The sequence below is a fragment of the Pogona vitticeps genome, chromosome 3 (assembly GCF_051106095.1).
Source record: "Pogona vitticeps strain Pit_001003342236 chromosome 3, PviZW2.1, whole genome shotgun sequence".
Taxonomy (NCBI): domain Eukaryota; kingdom Metazoa; phylum Chordata; class Lepidosauria; order Squamata; family Agamidae; genus Pogona; species Pogona vitticeps.
The window spans coordinates 204766833-204789380 of NC_135785.1; the positions used below are offsets into that span (position 1 = coordinate 204766833).

The following is a 22548-nucleotide window of genomic DNA, read 5'->3' on the forward strand; positions in this document are numbered from 1 at the left end:
AGCAGGGTCTGAGAAAGCCCTTCCTGTCCGCTGCCATCTGATTGTTTAACTGGAGATGCTAGGGAATGAAGACAGGCATAGAGGGAAATGGATGTGGCTGTGACGTGAAGATACATCAGACAAGCAGCGTTTTGAAAAAGATGGGCAAGTAGGAAGGCCTGGCCAACTGGAATGAGAAGAATTGAGAAATTCTCTAAACAATGCTGATGTTGTAGGGGGCGTGATTGTAGAATTAAGTAGGTTGGTAAGTAGGTCCATGGGGAAGAGACACATTTCCATCTTTGGAATTTTGGTATCCTCTCACCCATAGAAGAACTGTTTTGAAGAGAATGATTTCTTTTGACTCTCTGTTTTCATGTATGAGTAACTATCTCTCCTGTTCATTGATTCTATTCTCTTTTCCTTCTCAAGATGGTGGAGACATTTTCATTGCTGTATAACTTCTCTTAGCATATAAGATATCTGTATCCCACCTGCCCCATTTCCCCTGGTCAGTAGCAGTAGGGCATTTTTTAGATGTAAAAACAGACTTTTTTTCCTTGCTTGAGATACAGGAGAAATTGTTGCAAGATTGTTCATCCCATTAATAGCCCAAGTAAGATATTCACCATATGAACTTTCTTGCATGTTTGTCTTTTTCAGTAATGCTGTTCAAGGTACAGATCCTGCTTTAATTCTTCTTTGCCTCGGTCATTTTCCTCACTTTGAACTTGTCAAGTTGTGAGGGCTCACTCCCACTAACTACATGGCACAATGTTTCCTTTTATCCCACAAAGAATTTTAAAGCAACCCACTGCCTCTGTGGAATCTTTTGATTGCAGTACAACTGCCCTCCTCTGAACATACCCTGTAGAACAATCCTGCACATGCTGAGCTGTTTCAGCAGGTGGCACAAATGGCTTTTGTTATGTTCTCATTTCCTGTATGTATTATATCAACACACTATGGGCAAATGTTCCATAACTACTTCTCACTGGGTGTAAAAAGCCCCAAATTATATAAAAAGGCAGGGGGGAGGCACCTCTGACAGTGTCTAGAATGGATCATTATCCCAGCAGCCATTTTGCTTGGAACTTTCCAAGGTTCTGTAAACAAACTGCGTGTCCAACATAGATCAAATGTATTATTTTGCACATCAGCTGTCAAGTTCATATTCCAAGGTCGGGTCCTGTTGTAAATGTTTCCTTCCATGACCTATGTTCAGATTTCGGGATTAATGTTCAGACAGTAGATTTAAGTCTTATCTATAAATAAATAAATAAACTTGAATCTTTGTTCCTTGACAGAATGTCTCACTTGGTAAGGCAGAGGAGAAACAGGACAGCAGGGAATTAATTTGGTATCACTCTGCCTTCTGGCTCTATACTCACAACCACTAACTTGGATTACAACCATTGCTTCACAGATACACATGAATTGGTGCAAAAGAACATTTTCAGTGATTTTGACAGTACACCCTGGTATACTAAGACAGAGTGAGAAGGAAAAGAAAGATGTACAAAATATGGTGTTGGTGGAACCAGAATCTGAGTGCAAGAAGGATCATGGCCTTTTTTAAAGAGACAGTGCTCTTTTCAGCAGGAGCAATTCAGTGGGATTTTGCTTTCAATTCAGCTTTGTTACAGAACAGTACAACTACGAGGACCATTGCAGCAGTCAGTGAAACTGACAAGAGCGGGACTATAGTTTTAGTTTGCATGTCCATAACTTGCTCTTTCTAAACATAACCCTTTGAGATTCCTTTAGCAAACACTGTTAAATTATTCTTTCCTATAGAATATGTTGTAGCGTGCCATAAGTTTGTGGATGTCCATGGTTTGGGTCTGGCAGTAGCTGCCCTTAGCAGCTATGATCACAACATGCGAGCAGCAGCGTATCATATCTTAAGCTCCTTTCGCTCTCATTTGGAAGGGGCTCGATTTCGAGAACAGAAGCAGGTAAGAATGAGTTGATTTTTTAGCAGTTCAAACCCTAATGAGATAAAGACGAATCCTGCAAATGTCTCATCCATACTGACCACATATTACAAAATATGTACTGAAAGCTCTCAGGATATTTTCTTGCTCATTTACCTCCAGCTGGTATATAACACCAAAACATTTCACAGGACTAAACACATGAATGAATTAATGTATGAAGTTTATTTTATAGCGTATAACCTTTAATATTTGCACTAGTGATAGATTCTTTGTCTTTCCAAAGTATTTTGAAGTACTAGGTTATGCTTCCGTTTTAGTTGTGTTGGAGTTACAATTTTGTTTTAGTTCTTCAAAGCATTTGAAAGGCATCAGCTTGTGGAAGGCTGTTCTAGACCAGTGGTTGTTAACCTTTGTTACTCGGATGCTTTTGAACTGCAACTCCCAGAAATCCCAGTCAGGACAGCTGGTGGTGAAGGCTTCTGGGAGTTGCAGTCCAAAACTCCTGAGTAACCCAAGGTTAAGAACCAGTGTTCTAGACTATGGTTTCTGCCTGCTTGCCTGCAGTCCCTCTTTAAAAAATAGTCTTATAGGCATTAATCTTATGGGGGCAATTTAGCCCTTCCCAATGCAAGCATGTAAACTGTTTTCCTGTTGTTTCTCTTCTTTTCTCTTGTGTTGCAGTTGCTTTACCTTATGGATGTTGTGCAGAATGGAATCAGACAACTGAATCTCAGGGTTGCTTTCCCTTTGACACTGTATATATCTAGAGTAGCCCAGCAAATGCTCAAGCCAGGTACTGTAGAAAATGTTAGATTTTCTCTCTAAAATTTATTTCTCCAAGGAAGAACAGGTCATTTATTTACCTAAGAGTGACTGGTGGTTTAAAGAGGAACTAACTGAACTGGTATAGCCAACAAATTTGACTTTGTATTCACGAAGGCCTTCACGGCCAGGATCTAATGGTTGTTGTGGGTTTTTCGGGCTCTTTGGCCGTGTTCTGAAGGTTATTCTTCCTAAAATATCTCACAGCCATAAATACTGCACTCCAAAGCCAACTACACCAGAAAACAGAGTGCTGTCCTCTGAAGATGCCGGCCACAGAGACTGGTGAAACGTTAGGAAGAACAACCTTCAGAACATGGTCAAAGAGCCCGAAAAACCCACAACAACCAAATTTGATTTTATTTCAATTTAAAATTACCCAGTGTGTTTTGGGCTGAATTTATGGCGCCTTCGAAGCTGTACAAATTAAAAAAAAAAAAAAAAGGTTGGGAGACAACACATTACAATTTTTTCATTTTTTAACATTGCTCTCCCTCTCTCTATATATAACAGTCTAAAACTTTATATATTGTTCACAATGAGAATATTCATCCCCCATGTTATTACATTTAACTGACACACATAACTATTATATTGTATACCTACCATTGATTTTTGGTATGTATAAAATAAATATTTTTCCAAATAAAATAAGCAAATCTAATATAGACTGTATTTTTTACAGACACACACACACACACACACACACACACACACACACACACACACACACACACACACACACACACACACAGAGCCCCTTTTTGTATGAATTTTAGATCTGTATCAGTGAACTGCTCTACTGATTGTATTGTTATGAGAGGTTCTGTGAGTTTCTATGTTTTAATCTGTAAGCTGCCCAGAGTAGTGTTCCAGTAAAGAGGCAATATATAAATCAAATAAATAAGTAAATAAATAAATGAAAACAAAAAAGGTTGTTTCTTCACTGTGTTTAATTATGGACACGATTAACATGCACACTTCATTTTTTCTCCATATGATAATAACCATTCTTTGTTTTTACAGAGGAACACATGTACACAAAGTTAAACAGGTTCCTTCTGTCTCATCAATACTTGGATTTGAAGAAAGTGCCAGGATTTTTTCACCTCTTCTATAGTTTTGATACAGAGGTAATGGGGAAACTAAGTTGTGTGAATAGACATTTCTAAATAGAGATGTTTTGCCTTTGACTCACTGCAGACAACATTTAATGCAAAACCTTGTACCTGCCAAATTCTCTCCAAAGTTCAGCTTTTATACTTTGTTTCTTTTCATGCAACCATGACTCTGATTGGGTCATCTGTATGATTGAATGCAGTGTGCAGGATCTTAATTCCAGGACACTGAGGAGTGCAAACGTTTTTAAATTAATTGTTCAAACATACAGATTTTATACTGCCTTGTTTGGACATTACCATTAAGCTTACCTTGCCAGTGTACAGCTTATTTCAAAACAGTTCTATATTGTTGTTGTGGGGTTTTCGGCCGTGAAAGCCTTCACGAGTATATTTCTATATTGTACTGCTTATTTCAAAACATTCTGCAAATGATCCACATGGAGAAATCCTACAAATAGAGTCTTCTTATGTAATATAAGAAATGTGCACTAATATGAAATCAGACATTTCTGGGTACAGAATATGTAAAGTCCTCCCATATGCTGAGTGCAGATGCATTGGAGATAGATGGAGTTTTGTAAATGAGTTGAGTGGTTGCTAAGTTGGGTTATTCTAGATGAATCTTCTGTGTCATTCAATTCTGACCAGACTACAAAGGTCTAACAAACACAGAATTCAAGTTTTTGAGACTCAAGGTGTTCTCGAAGGCTTTCACAGCCAGGATCTGATGGTTGTTGTGGGCTGTTCAGGCTCTTTGGCCGTGTTCTGAAGGTTGTTCTTCCTAACGTTTCACCAGTCTCTGTGGCCGGCATCTTCAGAGGACAGGAGTCAGAACTTTGTCTGACTCCTGTCCTACTTTTTAAGACTCAGTTTGCAGGGTATGTTTTTCCCGTTTGTTCTGCATCTGTAGTTTGAGACATCTCAACCCTATGAAGAGGAAATACAATGGAAAAGACCTATGATGTACTTAGTTTCCCTTTTGCTTCTTTACTTAATACTACCTTATGTTTCCTTTGGTTTTCCAGAACAAAATAGAACGTGAATGGGCCTTAGCCTTAATTGGGGAAGGACTCAGAGACAAGCACTGCTATGAACTGTATGATTATCAGAGAATTTTTCAGATCATTCTATCTTTCTTCCACAGTCCACTCTGTGATGAGGCCACCCAGGTAATGTAGACTTTTTTTGTTATTAAAATTATTCCCATCCAGTCATTTATTATGCAGAAACAATCCAGATCATTCTGATGGGGCAGCTATGTTTTCTCTTATTTACCATGCTTTATCATTAATTTAAAATCTGATGCCATGATAAATTGGAAATATATCTGGTCATATTCATGCTGGTAATACTAGGAGTCTGTAAGCCCTACGTTTAAGCTCTTTTGAATATAGCTGGGCTTATTTCAGAGTAGATATAGAATCTCTGTGTAACTTAAGATGACACATATACCAGCTAAAACCCCTCATATTTGCTAGTTAGATTGTAGCTATTATAGTGATTATGCATTAATAAAAAACAGAAAAGCTGAAAATAATATTCTATCTCCCACTACTTTAAAAAAAAAGCCTTGTTAAAATAAAGGCTTTGTGAACATTGAAAATAATAGACATTGGTACTTTTACATAAACAAATCAAATTAAACATACAGTGGTGCCTCGCATAGCGAGTTTAATCCGTTCCGGATTAACCCTCGCTATGTGAAAACATCGCTAAACGGAACATAAAAACCTATTGGGCCCTAAACTTGCCATTCAGCGAAGTTTCCTCCATAGCGGCAGCCATTTCCGCGCTCTCGGTAAGCCCATTTCGGGCGTCCGGCGGCCATTTTAGAACCGCTGAACAGCTGATCCGCGGGCATCGCAAAGCGAAGATCGGTAAGCGAAACGCTTACCGATCGTCACTATGCGAGTTTTGCCCATTGCAACGATCGGTATGCCTCCGCATTAGCGATCCCAAAAAGGGGATCGCTATGCGGATTCGTCGTTGTACGGTGCGCTCGTTAAGCGAGGCACCACTGTATAGGTACTATCTCAAGGGTCCCTAAAACTCTTGTCTGTTATGACACAGAGGTGCCGTATTACTGCTTGAGTTGCATACATTTGAAGGAAAGCTTTTGAAGATAATGTTATTAAAAACAGTGAAACAATTCTAGAGGAACTGTAGTTTAAGCAACACTCTTCATATCTATTGGTCTATTTATCCAAGATGCGGTATTTTATCCTAATAATTCACATGATTAGATCAGGTTCATTTCTCCAGGACATGATCCAAGCAAGAATTTGAATAGCATTTAGTTCTGAAGTCAGTAATAGCAATCTCAGTCGTGGTGATGCAACACCTAAAAGTCCTGTGTATTGGATCAAAAATTGCTCTACAAAATCAGAATTATTCACGTACAGCAAAAGCCTTTATTATATAGCTTTAAGAAGTCAATACATGAAAATAATTTACTTTATCATGAATTGAATAGTTATTAGCTCCTGCTTCAGAATGGCTATAGCTCTAATTATGATATGAACCAGACTGACTGAAATCTTATTGCTTAACATAGTAAGTTGCTCTAGAGTTGGCCTATTGAATCAGTGGGAAATTTGGTAAGGTACATCAGTTTCCCTGTAAGTTCCATTGATACAAAATGGCTTATTCTAGTTGCAACTCGCTAGGCTAGGGTTAGTTGCAATGAGAACAGTCCCACTTGAATTAATGGAACTTACAAAGGAGATGACTCACTACTCCCCCATTGAGTCAGTGGGCCTGATCCAGTGTGACTTACTACACTAAGCAACAGGATTTTAGTTACTGTAATTAAAAATAGGAAATGTATGCAATATAAAATATAACTGATAACACTTAAAGCAAAAATCTATTTTGCCAAGTATTGTGGGTTTGCACAATGTTATGGGTTGTATTTGAGTTTCTTAGATCCCTCTTCCTTCTGTGCCTCCCCATCTGCTGGGATGGGTTGATTGATTATTCAGAACAATGTGAGAGATAATATAGGAGATACAGGCAAAAGAGGGAATTTGCAAAAATTGTGTCCTTCTGCCTGCTGTTCTTGGAGCAAGGAGCATTCTATGAGAGCTACAGTTAGGTACAGTCTTCCCACTTCAGAAGCTTAAGTAAAAATGTGAAGACATTGCACTGACATTTAACTTGTATTTTTCTGATGGTGGAGAAAAGTTTTATGAATCACTTATTTTATATATAATGTGCGGCAAACATGGAATGGCCTCTCAATCACAGTAAGAACGGGCTGAACAACATCTGTACCCAGTGCATGCTCAGTGATGCCAACCTATCTCCGTCTGGAATGCAAATAAAAACACACACAGCATGCCTTCCATCTGGGCACTCAGCAATACTGTCCCCTTGTGAATAGGTTGGCCTTACCTGTGCTCAGCCTGGGAAATTAAAAAAAAACACACAGTTAAGACTGGCACATTGTAGACCTATTGTATTTCTGACATAGACTGTGATGGTACAGAATCAAGCACATGGCCAACTGATTATACCCATTTGATGATTAATTCCATAGTGGTTACTATTTTCATCTTTTGCAGGAAAAAAATTTCATCAGCCTTTTAATTGTCAGCAAATTGTTTTATTGTATCTTAAACAGCAATATGTTTTATTTTGTCTTTCAGTATCAGATTCTGGAAATACTTCAAAATGCTTCATATATCACTAAAGCTGCCTATGAGTTAATAAGAGACCACAGCCTATTAACTTGGATATTATCAGTTCTGGAGAAAAGGTACAAAAATCACATTTCACAGCTTAGTGCTAAATACATGATTCCTTTCTTGTACATTTAAAAGCAAATAATTTTGTGAATTGTTAGGTGTTTACAGAAGAACATTGTAGGACATTAAAACAGTCTAAACATTTCTTTAACATCTCCACAATGTTAGGAAACCAGTATTTCAAATCAGATTTCAAACCTTGTATCAGATCGTTATGGGTTTTTTCGGGCTCTTTGGCCGTGTTCTGAAGGTTGTTCTTCCTGACGTTTTGCCAGTCTCTGTAGCCGGCATCTTCAGAGGACGGGAGTAGGAACTCAGTCCATGCTCTGTTGCTGTTTGTTGGATAGTTGAGTATTTATAGCTGTGGGAACAGGTTTTGTCCTTTTCAAGAGATAGGGTGATCAGCATGTTTTTGTTGTGGATGTATTGTTGTGATAAGTGGGAGAGATTATCTGTCACTGTGGTTGATGGGTGTCTTTAGCTGGTCTTTTTTGTCCAATGATCCCTGGTCCTTGTGGCTGGGTAGAGTTCGTTGACCTTCTGCAGGCTGTATTTTCCGATGCTGGAAGCCAGGCCTTGTTCAGTTTCCTCTTTTTTGTTGAAGCTATGCTGATGTTTATGAATTTCAATGGCTTCCCTGTGCAGTCTAACATAATGATTGCTGGTGTTGTCCAGTAATTCCGTATTTTGAAATAGATTTTCATGTCCAGCTTGTTTTAGGGCATGTTCAGCTACTGCTCATTTTTCTGGTTGTTTTAGTCTGCAGTGTCTCTCATGTTCTTTGATTTTGGTGTGAATGCTGCGTTATGTGGTTCCAAAATAAACCTGTCCACAACTGCAAGGTATCCGGTATACTTCTGCAGTGGTGAGGGGGTCCCTTTTGTCCTTGGTAACATTTGTTGTATTTTTGTGGTGGGTCTGAATACTGTTTGTAGGTTGTGTTTTCTCAAAAGTTTTCCCATGCGGTCCGTGACCCCTTTGATGTATGGCAGAAATACTTTATTTGTGGGTGGCTATTTTTCCTCTTCAGTTTGGTGTTGTTTTCTTGGTTTGATAGCTCTTTTGATTTCATACTTGGAATAGCCATTCGACTATAGGGCCCAATTCAGATGGTTGAGTTCAGTGCTGAGAAACTGAGCTTCACATTTCCGATTTGCACGGTCTACCAGTGTTTTGATTATGCCTCTTTTTTGTCATGGGTGGTGGTTGGAGTTTTTGTGTTCTGTGATCCTGATACAGTAGTTCTCTACTTTGTGCCCCTTGTATGTTTTGGAAAGCACTTTTTATTACATGTGTGCCCTACCTATTGTTTTATGTTTAAGAGGATAGAGTGACATTTGATAAGTTTATGAAATGCAGCGATAATCAGGATTAAAGTTAGTATGGATTCATTAAAAGCCTAATCAGTTACTGAGAAAAGTGAAAGTCCAAGCTTGTCTTCTCTTTGAGAAAAAAATGCAAATTCTTCAAAAGGCTAATTTCCTTATATAAAGGTTGCACACAATGAAGATACTTTATGGAATATTTTATACTTCTATGAAAAGAAATGTAAATAACCATGTGTCTACTATTTTATTGTGAAACACTGCCGCTGAAGAGTGTTTTATTGCTTAGTTACACCAACAATCTTTATAGCACATATTATCCCTGTACAAAATAAAGAAAAAAGTTTCATTTTTCCCTTGAAGTTTTAATTCCTAAAATCTAGTTGAAGAAAGATGCTTTTTCCACACCATTTTTTCAAATGACCAGAAAAAAAGGGGGGGTAGCCTCTTGTTTCTTTCTCCGCATGAGGGTTACCATGGGTGGGTGGGGGGCATAGCTGGCCGCACAGAAGGGTAGCAGATCTCCTGCTGGAGGGGAGAGCTTATTGAGCCCTGCTTTCATAGCAGTGAAAGACAGGTTTAGGATTTTGTGAAGTTAGCTTCTTGAGATTGGCAGTACTGCAAGAAAATGAGAGGAAGTTTAAAAGATTTCCTTCGCTGTGCAGGAAACCAAGATTTCCCCCCCTCCTTTTGTTTACTGTACTTATATACTGATGTATAAATGAAATGAAATGCTTTTTGCAAGCAAAATAATGTTTAAATAAAAATTTGTTTCCCTTTTTGTTTATACTTCCTAGGTTTCTAGAAAACAAGATATTAAACCATGTGATTTCCTTAGTCCACACTCTTTGGGTAACCAATTTAGGAGATAAGCAAAAGTCACTTGGAATGATTAGCAAGGAGTTACAGAAGGACCAGAAATTCCTTCCTCTCCAGCTTATCAGTGAATTTCTCCACATTTTGATCATGCTTCTTAAACACATTCGGTGAGTATCTTCTCCTTTTTTCATGTAGATGTAATACCATTTTACATAGTGTTTTCATAGTGCTCTGAGTTTTTGTAACCCTTGAAAATGAACCCTTTGCTTTTAATTGCAGCTAACTACTTCTTTTACTCTCCCCCAATTAGTTGTTTCATCTGAGCAAGAATTGCATTGGTTATCACTTGCTTCCTGAAAAATATTCTTTAAAACAGTGTCTAGAATCCCGTTGGTACAACGTATGTTATGGAAGGCTAATGATGTCACCAGCAACTACAGTTTTTTTGAAATTAAACTTTTCTAACTTCTGTCCCAAAGCTCTTGTGTAATCCCTTTCATCCTTGAGAAACTATGGGGGAAGATGCAAGCTAAAAGGGCAGTCTTTTAATTCTAAAAACTGCTACTGCTGCTAAAGCCACCCTGGCAGTGGCTGTTTTTTTTATAATTAAAGACTTCCCTCTCCTTTCCCATGGACCCCAAGGCTTCCCAAGGATGAAAGGAATAACATGGGAGCCTCAAGAGTTTTGGGGCAGAAATCAGAAATGTGTAATTTCTGAAAATTATCACTGCTGCTGATGCCATCAGTAGCATAAGTTAAACTAAAAGGATTTCAGCAATTAATTTTAGCCATTATTTGTATTAAATAAATAATCTTAGCTAACACTGTTTTTTTTAAATCTTTGAATCTACAAAACAGGGCCAGCTTGGATACTGCTAAATTGATTCAGTTTTTCAGCACATTACGTTCTGTGTTAGACTACCGCCTTGTAGTTATTGAAGCCTTCAAAGACATGGGCAGATTCACCGTGAATGAGCATGTCCTTTCAAACAGAGATGTTCTGCTTATCTTACACAAGTGGAGCATAATTGGGAAAGATGTGGAACTCCAAGATGATCTGCAAGCAATTGCAAAACAGTATCAAATCAAAGAATTGCTTAGTAAGTTTTAAGCTCACTGTTGGTTTAAGGTAGATCATTTGCTTTCTCTTTGAATTCTATCAAGGCAAATATTCTTGAGAAACTCTAGGAGCCAGAATCAAAAGTAAAATTAATATATTTTAAATGGTGTTTTTATTTTTTGTGTTCTTTATTTCATCAGTCATGTCCCAGCCAATAGAATTTTAGGTCTCAGTGGCTGAAGCCCAGTAGTATGTTGCTATTAGAGTAGGCCCAATTAATCTGTAGGGATTTGGTGAGTCAAGACTTAAATAAATTCAGTTGATTCAATGGGCTTACTCTAATTGTGACTTACTGTTGGATTTCAGCCATTATTTTAGGTACAATCATTTGCATAATTGTAAGGCTTTTCTGTTGAAAATAAGTTGAAGTGTTTAATTGTGCTAACCTACATACTAATTCTGTCCATGGGTACAGTATTACCACATTTGTGAATTCTGATGTAGCTTGTTCCTAAACCTTTTAAGTATTTAGATTTCACTGCTACTGGAAAAAAAAGTCAAAGCTCAAAAAAGACACTTGCACTTAGAAATAAGTGTCCCAAATCAATATTCCATTCACTTGTTGAGAAACAATATAACAGAATAATTAGAATTACTCTGTATTTTATTTCTAGTACCTATCTGACTCCTTTTAGATATACTCATATTGTATAAAATGGTAATCCCTAATAATTATTATTCACATGTCCTTTTTAAAAAATGAAAACAAGTGGTAATTGCAACTTTGGGTTACTGCTGATCTCATATGCCAGTGTGGCATAGAAAATAGAGCCTCTATAGATTAATCTTCTTCCTGCCAAAATCTTCATGGGGAAGGGATAACTAAAGAAGGCATGCGTGTGGCATCAGATTCTATATTAAAGTTTGGGAACATGGAAAGCTGTCATATACTGAGTTTTACCATTAGACCATTTAGCCTGGTATTGCGAATTGCCAGAGTCTCCCTAGGATTTGAGGCATGCTTCTTTCCCTTCCTGTCAGGAGACTCCTGGTAGCTTCCCATCCACATACATCAGTGAAGACCTTTCTCTTCAGCCAAGCTTTCCCTCAATGACTGGCTGCCTGAGTGTGATTTTTTTTTAGATGCATCACTGCTTTGACTGTGTTTTTAGTATTGTGTTTCCTAGTCCTAGGAGGGGTATTTTGTTTGTTCCTTTTAAATATTTCTATACTTAGCATGTTTAACTTTAAATACTGACTTTTAATTGTGTACACCACCTTGTATACTCATAGTTTTTTCCTTAAATATTGTCCTTTTCTAAAGAGAAAGGTGGGGTATTAATTAATTAATTAATTAATTAATTAATTAATTAATTAATTAATTAATTAATTAATAAAGACTCTCCAGTCCCAACCATACTTAATTTTACAAGATCAGATAAACTCAGGGTTGGTATAGCATTTCTTGTCCCTCTCCTTTTTTAAAAAAGAAGCGCTTGAAGAATATCAAATAAATTGCTTCTATTAACACTGATTTTAAAAGCAAGATAGTATAATAATGTTTCATTTGAATTATATTATTAGCTATAATTGATGTAAAATTTGTGGAATTCAAGTTTTCACAAGGTAACTGTTAGTATACGTTTGGACTTTTCAGTGACAGGATATTTATCTTGTTGCAATTTATTTGAATGTTTAACATTAAGTTATAAATACAGTCTAAGAGTAGCTGATTCTGTCCAGCGGCATCACTAAAATCTATTCTTCTCTAAATCTATGCCTCATTAATAGTTTTTTAATTATTAATCTTTTTCCCATCCCCCTAGAAACTACTATTTTGTTTCGTTATTATATTATTGTAAATGTTGTTTGTTTGCTTGCTTCTATCACAGAAAATATTAAAGAAAAAAACAAATCAGAGATACTGTTTCAAACATCAGCCCAACACTTTCAGAAGACAAAGGAAACTGAAAGAGAGAAAGAAACCGCTGCTGATTGGAAACAGTTTCATTTAGAAGAATGCAAATCTACTCTAAGATTTGTTCTTATCCACTGGGAACCTGTATTTCTGGATAAGGCTTTAAAACATCAAAAAGAGCAGAATGGATATGACAATCCTAGTCTTACATATAAGACTGCTTATATAGTATTGAAATGGCTTGTTAAGTCCCACATTGGCAGCACATTCAACATACAGCATGCACTTTTTATATTTAGATGGTTTAAAAATAATGTTTTACAAAACAGCACAGTGGTAGAGGAGATTCTTAGAGATGGAGCATTGAAAAGTGGCATGTTTAAGATTTATAGCAGCATCTGGAATGCGTATGAAGAGAAGGCTGTGGAACTAAGTGATCTCATTCTGCTTAATGGGATTATGTTTGACCTGCTAAATTCTCAGGATGTCACAAAAAATGACTTTCATGAAACTATGAAAATTTTTTGGTGTTCTGCCATGACAGAGGAAGACACAATGAGGAAAGGTAACTTCTTTTATTTTCATAAAGCAGCAACAATATCTGTATCAATCTACAGTGGTGCCCCGCATAGCGAGGTTAATCCGTTCCGGATTAACCTTCGCTATGTGAAAACTTCGCTAAACGGAACGGGGAAGCCCATTGGAACGTTCCAAATGGGCACAAAACACACCGTTTAGCGAAGTTTCCAGGGTCCGGCAGCCATTTTCGCGCCCTCGGTAAGCGAGGGGAGGGTGGGAAAATGCTGCGTGCGGCCATTTTGGGCATCTGGCGGCCATTTTGAAACCACCGAACAGCTGATCTGCGGGTGTTGCAAAGCGAAGATCAGTAAGCGAAACGCTTTCTGATCTTCGCTATGCGAGTTTTGCCCAATGGGGCTGACGCTATGCCTCGTCGTTATACGGTGTGCTCGTTAAGCGAGGCACCACTGTATTTATCTGCTACTCCACAATACTACTTGACCTCTAGAATAAATCAACGGATAACCAGTAGTGTAGAACACGGTCTTCAAAATTAATTGAAAAATTAAATAAGCTCAATATGCTTAAGTATAAATTAACAACAGAAACAAAGGTTTCAGCCTCTGCTATAGCATTCTTTCTCCTATTTTAAGTGGGTACTTCTTGGTCATCTATTAATGAAATATGGATCGGTATTGGGAGTAAAGGGGGTTATCATAGTGAATGATCAAATGCTTCAGAAGAGGCATAGTGGAAACTTGTTTAAAATATGTAGAATACACAGAGGGTGGAAATTAACTTTTTAGAATTTGACTTTAATTATCTTTTTTTCTTCTTTTAATTTACAAGCTGCAAGTACGTTCCTCACCTCTATTTATATTGGAGACATCTGGCTGGGAGCAAAGCAACCACATTTGTTTTTAACTCATGTTAAACTGATATGTGAAGCAACAGATATGAAGCCAAAGTATGACTGGAAAATGTGGGACTGTGAAAAAGCTATGGTTCTTCTGTGCAAAGAGATTTACTCATTGTTAGTTCTTCACCCTACTTTTAAATCCTAACTGTCAAGTATATGCCATGCTTTTCTAATCTCTAGTTTTAAAAACATATTATGTAAAGTGTCTATAGGAAATTATTTTGATACCTGTATTTTCTATTTCTGTATAAGAAACATTAAAGTGCTGTAATTTTGAAGCTATTTTTTAAAATATACATATATATTCTATTCTTCCAGAATTTGTCATAGCTTGGTTTTACTATGTTCCTAAATAGGTATCTACGTCAAAGGAAAGACAAAAAGGACTTGACATTAGACTGGTTGGTTGTAAGTTAAATTATTTTACACTAAAAAACAAGCATAGGATAGAATAGTGCTAACATATTGTGCTGCAGTACCCCATTCCATTTATTCATAAATTACTATCAGAGAATGACAGGTTGATAAACAATAACTATAACAAAAACGGCAATGCAACCACAAAACAGTATTAAAAGGCAATAAACAATATAACGCAAGTGAACTGACTGAACAGAAATGTCTAAGCAAACACAGAAGTGTTGATGTGATACCAATTGATAGTAAAATTAGCAGTGACCTGAGTTCTGTGGGGAGGGTATTCTATTAACAGCTTTTCCAAATTGTCACTTATCAAGAAGAAGATGTTTGTAAAAACAGTCTCCTTGGTTGATCTTAAGACCAAGCAAGTTGCTATAGAGGGAAGCATTCTTTCAGCTATGGGATGCTGCTGGATCTCTCAGGGTTTTGTTGTTCAGCAGCAGCACTTTGAATTGGGATCAGAAGCAAACAGGCAACCAGTGCAGCTCTCTTTAAATCTACAGAATTTGATTTTTTAATTTCATTTATTTTTATTCTTATATATTTTTTATTTTTTTATTTTAATTTTTTTTCTCTGAATGAAATTTGGTAGTAGATTACAGCTAGAGAAAGCCCATGGAATCAGTGGGGATTTCTTAATTCAGCATCTTTACAATTTCCAGTAATTCAGTGGGCCTACTTCTAACTTGTTACTGGATTTCATTCTCCTTTTTCATATATTGTAACGATCACATTCTACTCCACTTGAAGATATTAAAGGATGAATGTCATGAATAGACTGTCCCTAGCCAGAAATGATCACGGCTGATAAAAGATCCTCTGAGGCTGGAAACTGATGGGCTGGAAACTCACCGTCCAGCGAAGATCCTCCATAGGACGGCCATTTTCGCTGCCTGTGCAGCGAGGAATCTGTCCCAGAAAACAGTGGGGGCCATTTTGTTTACCCGGCAGCCATTTCGAAACTGCTGATCAGCTGTCCCAAAATTCATCGTTTTGCGAAGAATCGGTTCCCGAAGCAGGGAACCAATCATCGCAAAGCGAAATTCCCCAATAGGCAACATTGTAAAGCGATCGCAAAAGCGACTGCATAAAGTTCGTCATAATGTGGTTTCGTCGTTAAACGGAGCGATCGTAAAGCAAGGCACCACTGTATTTCTTTTTAGTATAGGTATAAGTACACTGTAATAATAATAATAATAATAATATACCGTATTTTTCGCACCATAAGACACACTTTTTCCCCACAAAACAGGGGGGTGAAAAGTCTGTGCGTCTTATGGAGCGAAGAAAACAGATTATATTTTCCTGTTTTCTTCTCCTAAAAAATTGGTGCGTCTTGTGGAAAGGTGTGTCTTATGGAGCGAAAAATACGGTAATTTATTGTCATTGTAAGTATATACACAGTATACCATACAACGAAATTCACAGACACCCAGAGACCAGACACATGCACACACATAACATTCCCCAAACACTCCCCACCCACTAGAAATCCCCCACTAAAAATACAAACATCTACACCTCAGGCCAAGTAACACAGTCCAACTAATTATTCACTACTGGTGGTCTTTAAGCTCATTATTAATTGCAATTATAGCTCTAGGATAAAAACTATTTAGAAAACGTGTGGTCCGAGTCTTAATTGTTCTATATCTTCTGCCAGACGGTAACAGTTCAAAAAAGTTATAAGCAGGATGGGAAGAGTCTCTCAGGATGCTGTGTGACTTCCTCAGACAGCGGGATGTGAAGATGTCATCCAGGGTTGGTAGCTGGAGCCCGATGATATTCTGGGCAATTTTAATGGTTCTCTGTAGAGCTTTTTTGTCCGCTACAGAGCTACTCCCAAACCATGCCAGAATGCCATAAGTTAGGACACTCTCAATGGTGCTACGGTAGTAGGACAGAAGTAAATGCTGTGATAAATTTAACTTCCCAAGCATTCTCAGGAAATACAGCCTCTTCTGTGCCTTCTTTATTAGCATGTTGGCATTTATAGTCCATGAGAGGTCCTCTGAGATGTAAGTACCCAGAAATTTAAAACTACCAACTCTCTCCACTTCCTCACCGTTTATGTACAGTGGTAAATGTACATTTCTCTTCCTCCTAAAATCAATTATGAGTTCTTTAGTTTTTTTGATGTTAAGTGTGAGATGATTTTCTTTACACCATAGTATCAATCTTTGTACTTCCTTTCTATAAGCAGACTCATTGTTCTTATTTATGAGTCCCACCACTGTTGTATCATCCGCAAATTTTATAATTGCATTGGTGTTATATAGTGGGGTGCAATCATGTGTGTACAGGGAATAGAAGAAGGGACTTAGCACGCAGCCCTGGGGAGCTCCTGTACTTAGTACCAGGGTAGAAGAATGGTGGGATCCCATCCTTACTGACTGTGGCCTATCTGTCAGAAAATCCTTTATCCACATGCAGATCTCCTGAGGTAATCCCACTGTATTACTGAATATTGAATTCCCAGAGTGCTAAAATGCTTCAAAGGGCTTCATTCTAAATCCTACATTGCTGGAAGAAATACCAAAATAGTATACATGGGAAAAATTGTTTTTATGGAGTTTTTAATATCAGCTTCAGCAAATCAGCACACCCAATTTGCCTTAGCAGATTGCAAAGATAATTCTTCCTTTAAAACTAGGAATTCAATTATTTAAAAAATGTCAGACATACAACCCAATGAAATATTTCCAGGTTAGTTTGCAGTTTCTACTTACATTACAGAAAACACTATAGAAAATAATCTACAGTTACATTACTAAAGGATTAGTGAAGACCACATTTTGGCCATGCCCATATTTGTTTTAAGATTTAAATTCAACTCTGAAATGCTCATTTTCTATATTACACCTGAAGTAACTACTACTTGATTTTATTTATTTAATAACTTCTATCTGTAAGCAAGTGCTCTGAACTGATTATGTACTTTCAAGAAGATGCTTCCAATCCTGTATCCTTCTGTGATCATGTTAAAGTACAATCCACATTTCAACTTTTAAACTTAAATAAAACAAAAGTACAGTGCACATTTCAACTGTGATGATTCAAACCGTATTTCTCAAATTATGATACTGTACAATGACCTACTATTTGAACAGATCCCCTCTATTTTTTCCACTTGATCATCTACAGAAGTTGATCTGGCATGATTAAAGTATTTTGACAAATTCTGAATCCTTTTCTATGCTCTTCCATTCCTGTGAATAAATTAAATTAAATTACAGAATACTACATTGCCATAAATATAACTATGCAAGTGACACAGACTTTCAGTAACAGCATATACCCAACACAGAAGGCAGTTTATTTCTTTATTTTGATTTATGCATTACACTTGGACCCCAACTTTGCTTCCAAGAGTTCAAAACAGCATAATGGACCACTCTTCTTTTTTTTCACAACTACCATGTGAAGTTGGTATGTCTGAAAATTATTTGAAGGCAGTGAAGGGAGCTTCATGCCTGAGTAGTGACTTGAATAGTCACTAATTTGCAACTTCATCACTCTTAACTCCAGAAAGTTGAAGTCCAATGATGCTGGAGAACCACAACCAAGCTGCCCCTTTCTGTTCTACACCCTCCCTGCCAACGTGCACCTGAAAAGGAACATTGTTCATCTATATAGTTTATTGAAGTGGAATGGCAAATCAGACCAAAGCCCTCTGAAAACAATGGCTTTTCACACCTGTCTCATGTACAGGAATTCCACAGTTCTACTCTGTGCACGTGTGTCATGTCCCAATAGCTATAACCACTTTACGGTAATTCTAAGAGCCTTCAAGGTAACTGAGGTATTTAAGAAATGGTTTTACCAGTTCCACTCCCCCTTCCCAAATTTTCATGGCCAAGCATCAATTCAAATCCAAGTCTCCCGAGTCCCAGTCCATCACTCTATCCACTACACCACACTGGGTATCCTATTTAAATAGAACTAATTCTACATTTAACTAATAACATTTCTTAGCCATATTTTCATGTTACAGAGAATATGCATCTTTATACATTTCCTTGAAAGATCCAAGTAAAGGCTTTATAATATGCAGAAATCGGGGGGGGGGGAGTTATGCCAATTACCACCTGAAATCTCTCAGAGAAAGTGTGAGTGAAAGGTGTTACAGAAGGCAAAAGGCTAACTCAGACAATGGTTTCAGGCATCATAAAGCACCACAGAACAGAAAAGCACCTTACTTCTTTGGTGTATGATCCAGCCGAGATATGTAGAACAAAATGAAGAAAAGAAATGCCACAAAAGAAATTAGTCCAATCCAAAAAGCAATGACAATTGAATCTGTTGAAAGAAACGTTATAATAACAAATCTGACAGAACTTATGAACATTTAATATATGTTTTTCTTACTAAATAGTTTTACATTCAATGCTGCTTTTTCTGTGGGGAATTGAGACATGGTGATTGGAATTATACAGCTTTTATTCATTTGTAAAAATGCAAACTATATATATATATTTCTAAATTGGTGTATTACAGCCTTCTCTATTAGTTTTCTAACGTCACTGAGCCAGTTGTTGTTCTCTATCTACAAAAATTAAATCTTATCCTGGCTGTTCTAATCTATTTTAATCCATGCTATATTCCTTCCAATTAAATAAATAGTTTAATTCTACATTGAAAAAGTAAAATGTAGGACTATTCAGATTAATAACAAACCACTGCCTAATCAGCATACTATTTAGATGTGTATTTGAAAGAGGGGGGCTGTTTAAATGTGTAACATTGCACAAGTCTGTCACTTAATACAAAGAATAAAATCTGTTCAAGTATTTGAATAGATACTCTAACAAAACCTGAAATATTCAGTTGGGTCTAAACGTGCCATGCTAAAAACAGACCAGATGAAATCAATGGGATTTACCGTATATTAGTCTGGAAGAAATTAAAACTCACTGATTTCAAAAGTTTTACTGTTAAAAGCCTAGACTGTTAATTTTTTACCTACTCAACCTGGAAGCAATTCTCATTTAATTCTGAGTAAATGTGCAAACTTTTGCACTACAGTTCTAGATCCAAGCTAATTAAAATTTAAAAGAAACAGTTTAATAATGTTTAGAGTCCATTCATGTGCATACATATTTGGGAATAAAGTTTACTGAATTCACCAGAGCCCCTAAGCAGATATGCATAGGACTAAATACTTAATTTGGTACTGACTCTCAGCAAATTATTAGGTAAGAAAAAAATAAAACCCTAAAATCTAAAGGAACTATTTTCAGGCAGAAAACAGGTCTCCACGTAGATGAACAGATGGTACAGCCATAAAAATCTACTGTGGAAGAAGGGATGTCTGCAATTTCCTGCACTGGGCCCACCTTAGTGTGTGAATACCATGTTCTGTAATAAAAACATTTTACATCTGAAAGGTTTACACTTTTATTTTAGTTTCCCCTTTTGTATAAAGGTAAAATAGCAGTACTTACATCTGTTTGCCTCCAGCTTATTGGCATCAACAGGAAGAATGTCCAAATAATCCATGTAATATTCAAAAGACCAAATATAATCAGATATATTTGTCTGGTTAGCCATAGTGGTAGTACCTCACAGGCAGCTCAGAATTCTAACCCTGACGCACAATTATGTTAAATGGTCCTTAGCTGTTCACTACAAAAGGTTGTATAACTGAGTAAATTGCATTTATTTGACTGGTTCTCACAGAATGCCTAGATACGGGACTGACCTTCATTTCTGCTTTGAGGATTGCTGCCTCATGTCAAAATGACACACGATCATTCCTTGTGAGGCTGTAGTTCAGTCTTGTTATCTGCAATGTATACAAAGGAGAGAGCATAGCAGTCAAATTAATTAGTTCATCATCATTCTCTGTGTACTTTCTGCATTTCAGTTTCCTTTTATTCATTTAAAGCTAACCTTCCCCAACTGTATGCACATTCATTAGCTGCTAGGGAAAGCACTTGATAGATTTGAAGAAATGCATTGTAGTCTGTGAATGCTTATGCATAGTACAATTGTCTGTCTTTATGGCGCATGGGACTATTCTGCTGCAGTGCTGCAACTGCGTAATGTGGTTTGGCATTACTGTGGGAGAAAATAATGCCAGTGAAGGATTCTTAAGACACATTGTTGCCCCAGTTAAAGAAAAGACCAAGACAGCACCCACCACCTTAAATTGCAATACGTAAACAGAAGTAAACTGGACTGGATTGAATTTTACTTCAGTACTAGTGATAGAAAGAAAGTGAGGAGGAACTAAAGAACCTCTTAATGAGGGTGAAAGAGGAGAGTGCAAAAAATGGTCTGAAGCTCAACATCAAGAAAACTAAGATCATGGCCAAAGGTTCCCTTAACCTCCTTGCAAATAGAATTGGAAGATATGGAGGCAGTGACAGATTTTACCTTCTTGGGTGAGGTAACCACTGCAGATGGTGACAGCAGCCACAAAATTAAAAGATGCCTGCTTCTTGGGAGGAAAGCGATGAAAAACCTAGACAGCATCTTTAAAAGCAGAGACATCACCTTGCCAACAAAGATCTGCATAGTCAAACCTATCTATGGTTTTTCCAGTAGTGATGTATGGAAGTGAGAGCTGGACCATAAAGATGGCCGACCACTGAAGAATTGATGCTTTTGAATTGTGGTGCTGGAGGAGGCTCTTGAGAGTCCCCTGGACTGCAAAGAGAACAAACCTATCAATTCTGAAGGAAATCAACCCCGAGTGCTCACTGGAAGGACAGATCCTGAAGTTGAGGTTCCATTACTTTGCCCATCTCATGAGAAGACTTCCTGGAAAAGACCCTGATGTTGGGAAAGTGTGAAGGCAGGAGGAGAAGGGAACGACAGAGGACGAGATGGTTGGACACTGTCATTGAAGCCACCAACATGACTTTGACCCAACTCCGGGAGGCAGTGGAAGACAGGAGGGCCTGGCGTGCTGTGGTCCATGGGGTCACGAAGAGTCTGACATGACTAAACTCAACTAGTGACAGGACACAATACCTGAGAAATAACAAGTCATTTTAGGACTCCACAGAAGGGAATAGCTGGGAAGCTCAGAAGCTGTCACTTATGATGGAAATCTCTATGCCAACCCTGCTGCTAACAGGTGGCTGGGCAACAGTAAATAACACTGCTGTGACAGTGCTTTTAAGGATTACTAAACTATAGTAACAACATTCTTGCTTTTTGTCATCTACATACTGCTGCCATCTCGGTTCATAAAATCCTTCAGAATACTGTACTCCCTTTGTTAGAGAAGGCTGGATACATAATTCAGCAACAAACACAAAAGCCAAAAAATGTTTTCTTTTGTTTCTTGCTGACTTGCTTACACAGACTAACATCGCTACAGCTTGGATACATAATAGAAATCAAGCAACCCTGCCCTAGATTTACCGACTCTTTTAGAGACAACCAAATTTTTAGAAAAAGTACTGTGGCATCGTTGAGACAAGTACACCAATTCCTGAGCGAGCTTGGATGGAGTGCAACCCGCTTTTTCAGGTCTTTAAGGAAATGGAGCTCAATTCAAGAAAAGAACAAAACACTGAACTAGTTCCCCGCAGTTGATTAAATATGTGGAGTAGGAAGAAGGGCTTTTTTTACATCCAGTCTTTTTTTATTCCCCCCCCCCCGCCGCCCGTTCTTTGTATTTTACAATGTGCTTTTATTATTTTTGCTTTACTTTCTGTACACCACCCAGAGCAGCAATTTGCTGGATGGGCGGTATAAAAACTAAATACATAAATAAACAAACTATATGAACCAAGTCTCAAAACTGTCACCTTATTGAAAGCAAAAAAAAAATGGTTACTTTTCTATCAGATTCTATTCAGCTTTGCTCGGAAGGAAATTCCACTGAATTCTCGTCCCTCGAGACAGAAAACAGTCACAAGGCGGCGAGGACAACCTCATTAATAGACTCGGCGGTCTTTTCCCCAAGCGCCCCTGCGAGGAATCGCCCCCCCGCCTCAGAAGAAGA

At 37.6% G+C, this 22548-nt stretch overlaps 1 protein-coding gene and 1 long non-coding RNA gene across 3 annotated transcripts in view; one reads left to right on the plus strand and one right to left on the minus strand.

The window, feature by feature from the left end:
• URB1 (URB1 ribosome biogenesis factor) overlaps window positions 1-14488 on the plus strand; it is a 69984-nt gene extending 55496 nt beyond the window's left edge. Inside the window, exons 31-39 of the mRNA XM_020796189.3 lie at window positions 1777-1937; window positions 2601-2712; window positions 3768-3874; window positions 4888-5031; window positions 7510-7619; window positions 9731-9919; window positions 10611-10852; window positions 12705-13295; window positions 14099-14488. Coding sequence (XP_020651848.3) covers window positions 1777-1937; window positions 2601-2712; window positions 3768-3874; window positions 4888-5031; window positions 7510-7619; window positions 9731-9919; window positions 10611-10852; window positions 12705-13295; window positions 14099-14313 — 1871 coding nt within the window. The 3' untranslated portion in view covers window positions 14314-14488. The remainder of the gene's footprint in view (window positions 1-1776; window positions 1938-2600; window positions 2713-3767; window positions 3875-4887; window positions 5032-7509; window positions 7620-9730; window positions 9920-10610; window positions 10853-12704; window positions 13296-14098) is intronic.
• A 2646-nt stretch (window positions 14489-17134) lies between these two features.
• Window positions 17135-22499, minus strand: LOC110080360 (uncharacterized). Of its 2 annotated transcripts, XR_002300773.3 has the most exons (4): window positions 22381-22499; window positions 20290-20373; window positions 18788-18887; window positions 17135-17797 (listed from the first exon to the last, which is right to left on the minus strand). It is a non-coding gene; the product is annotated as an uncharacterized LOC110080360 (long non-coding RNA). The 2 variants fall into 2 exon arrangements; XR_012085113.2 differs by lacking the exons at window positions 20290-20373; window positions 22381-22499 and adding an exon at window positions 20033-20198.
• Window positions 22500-22548: the final 49 nt, after the last annotated feature.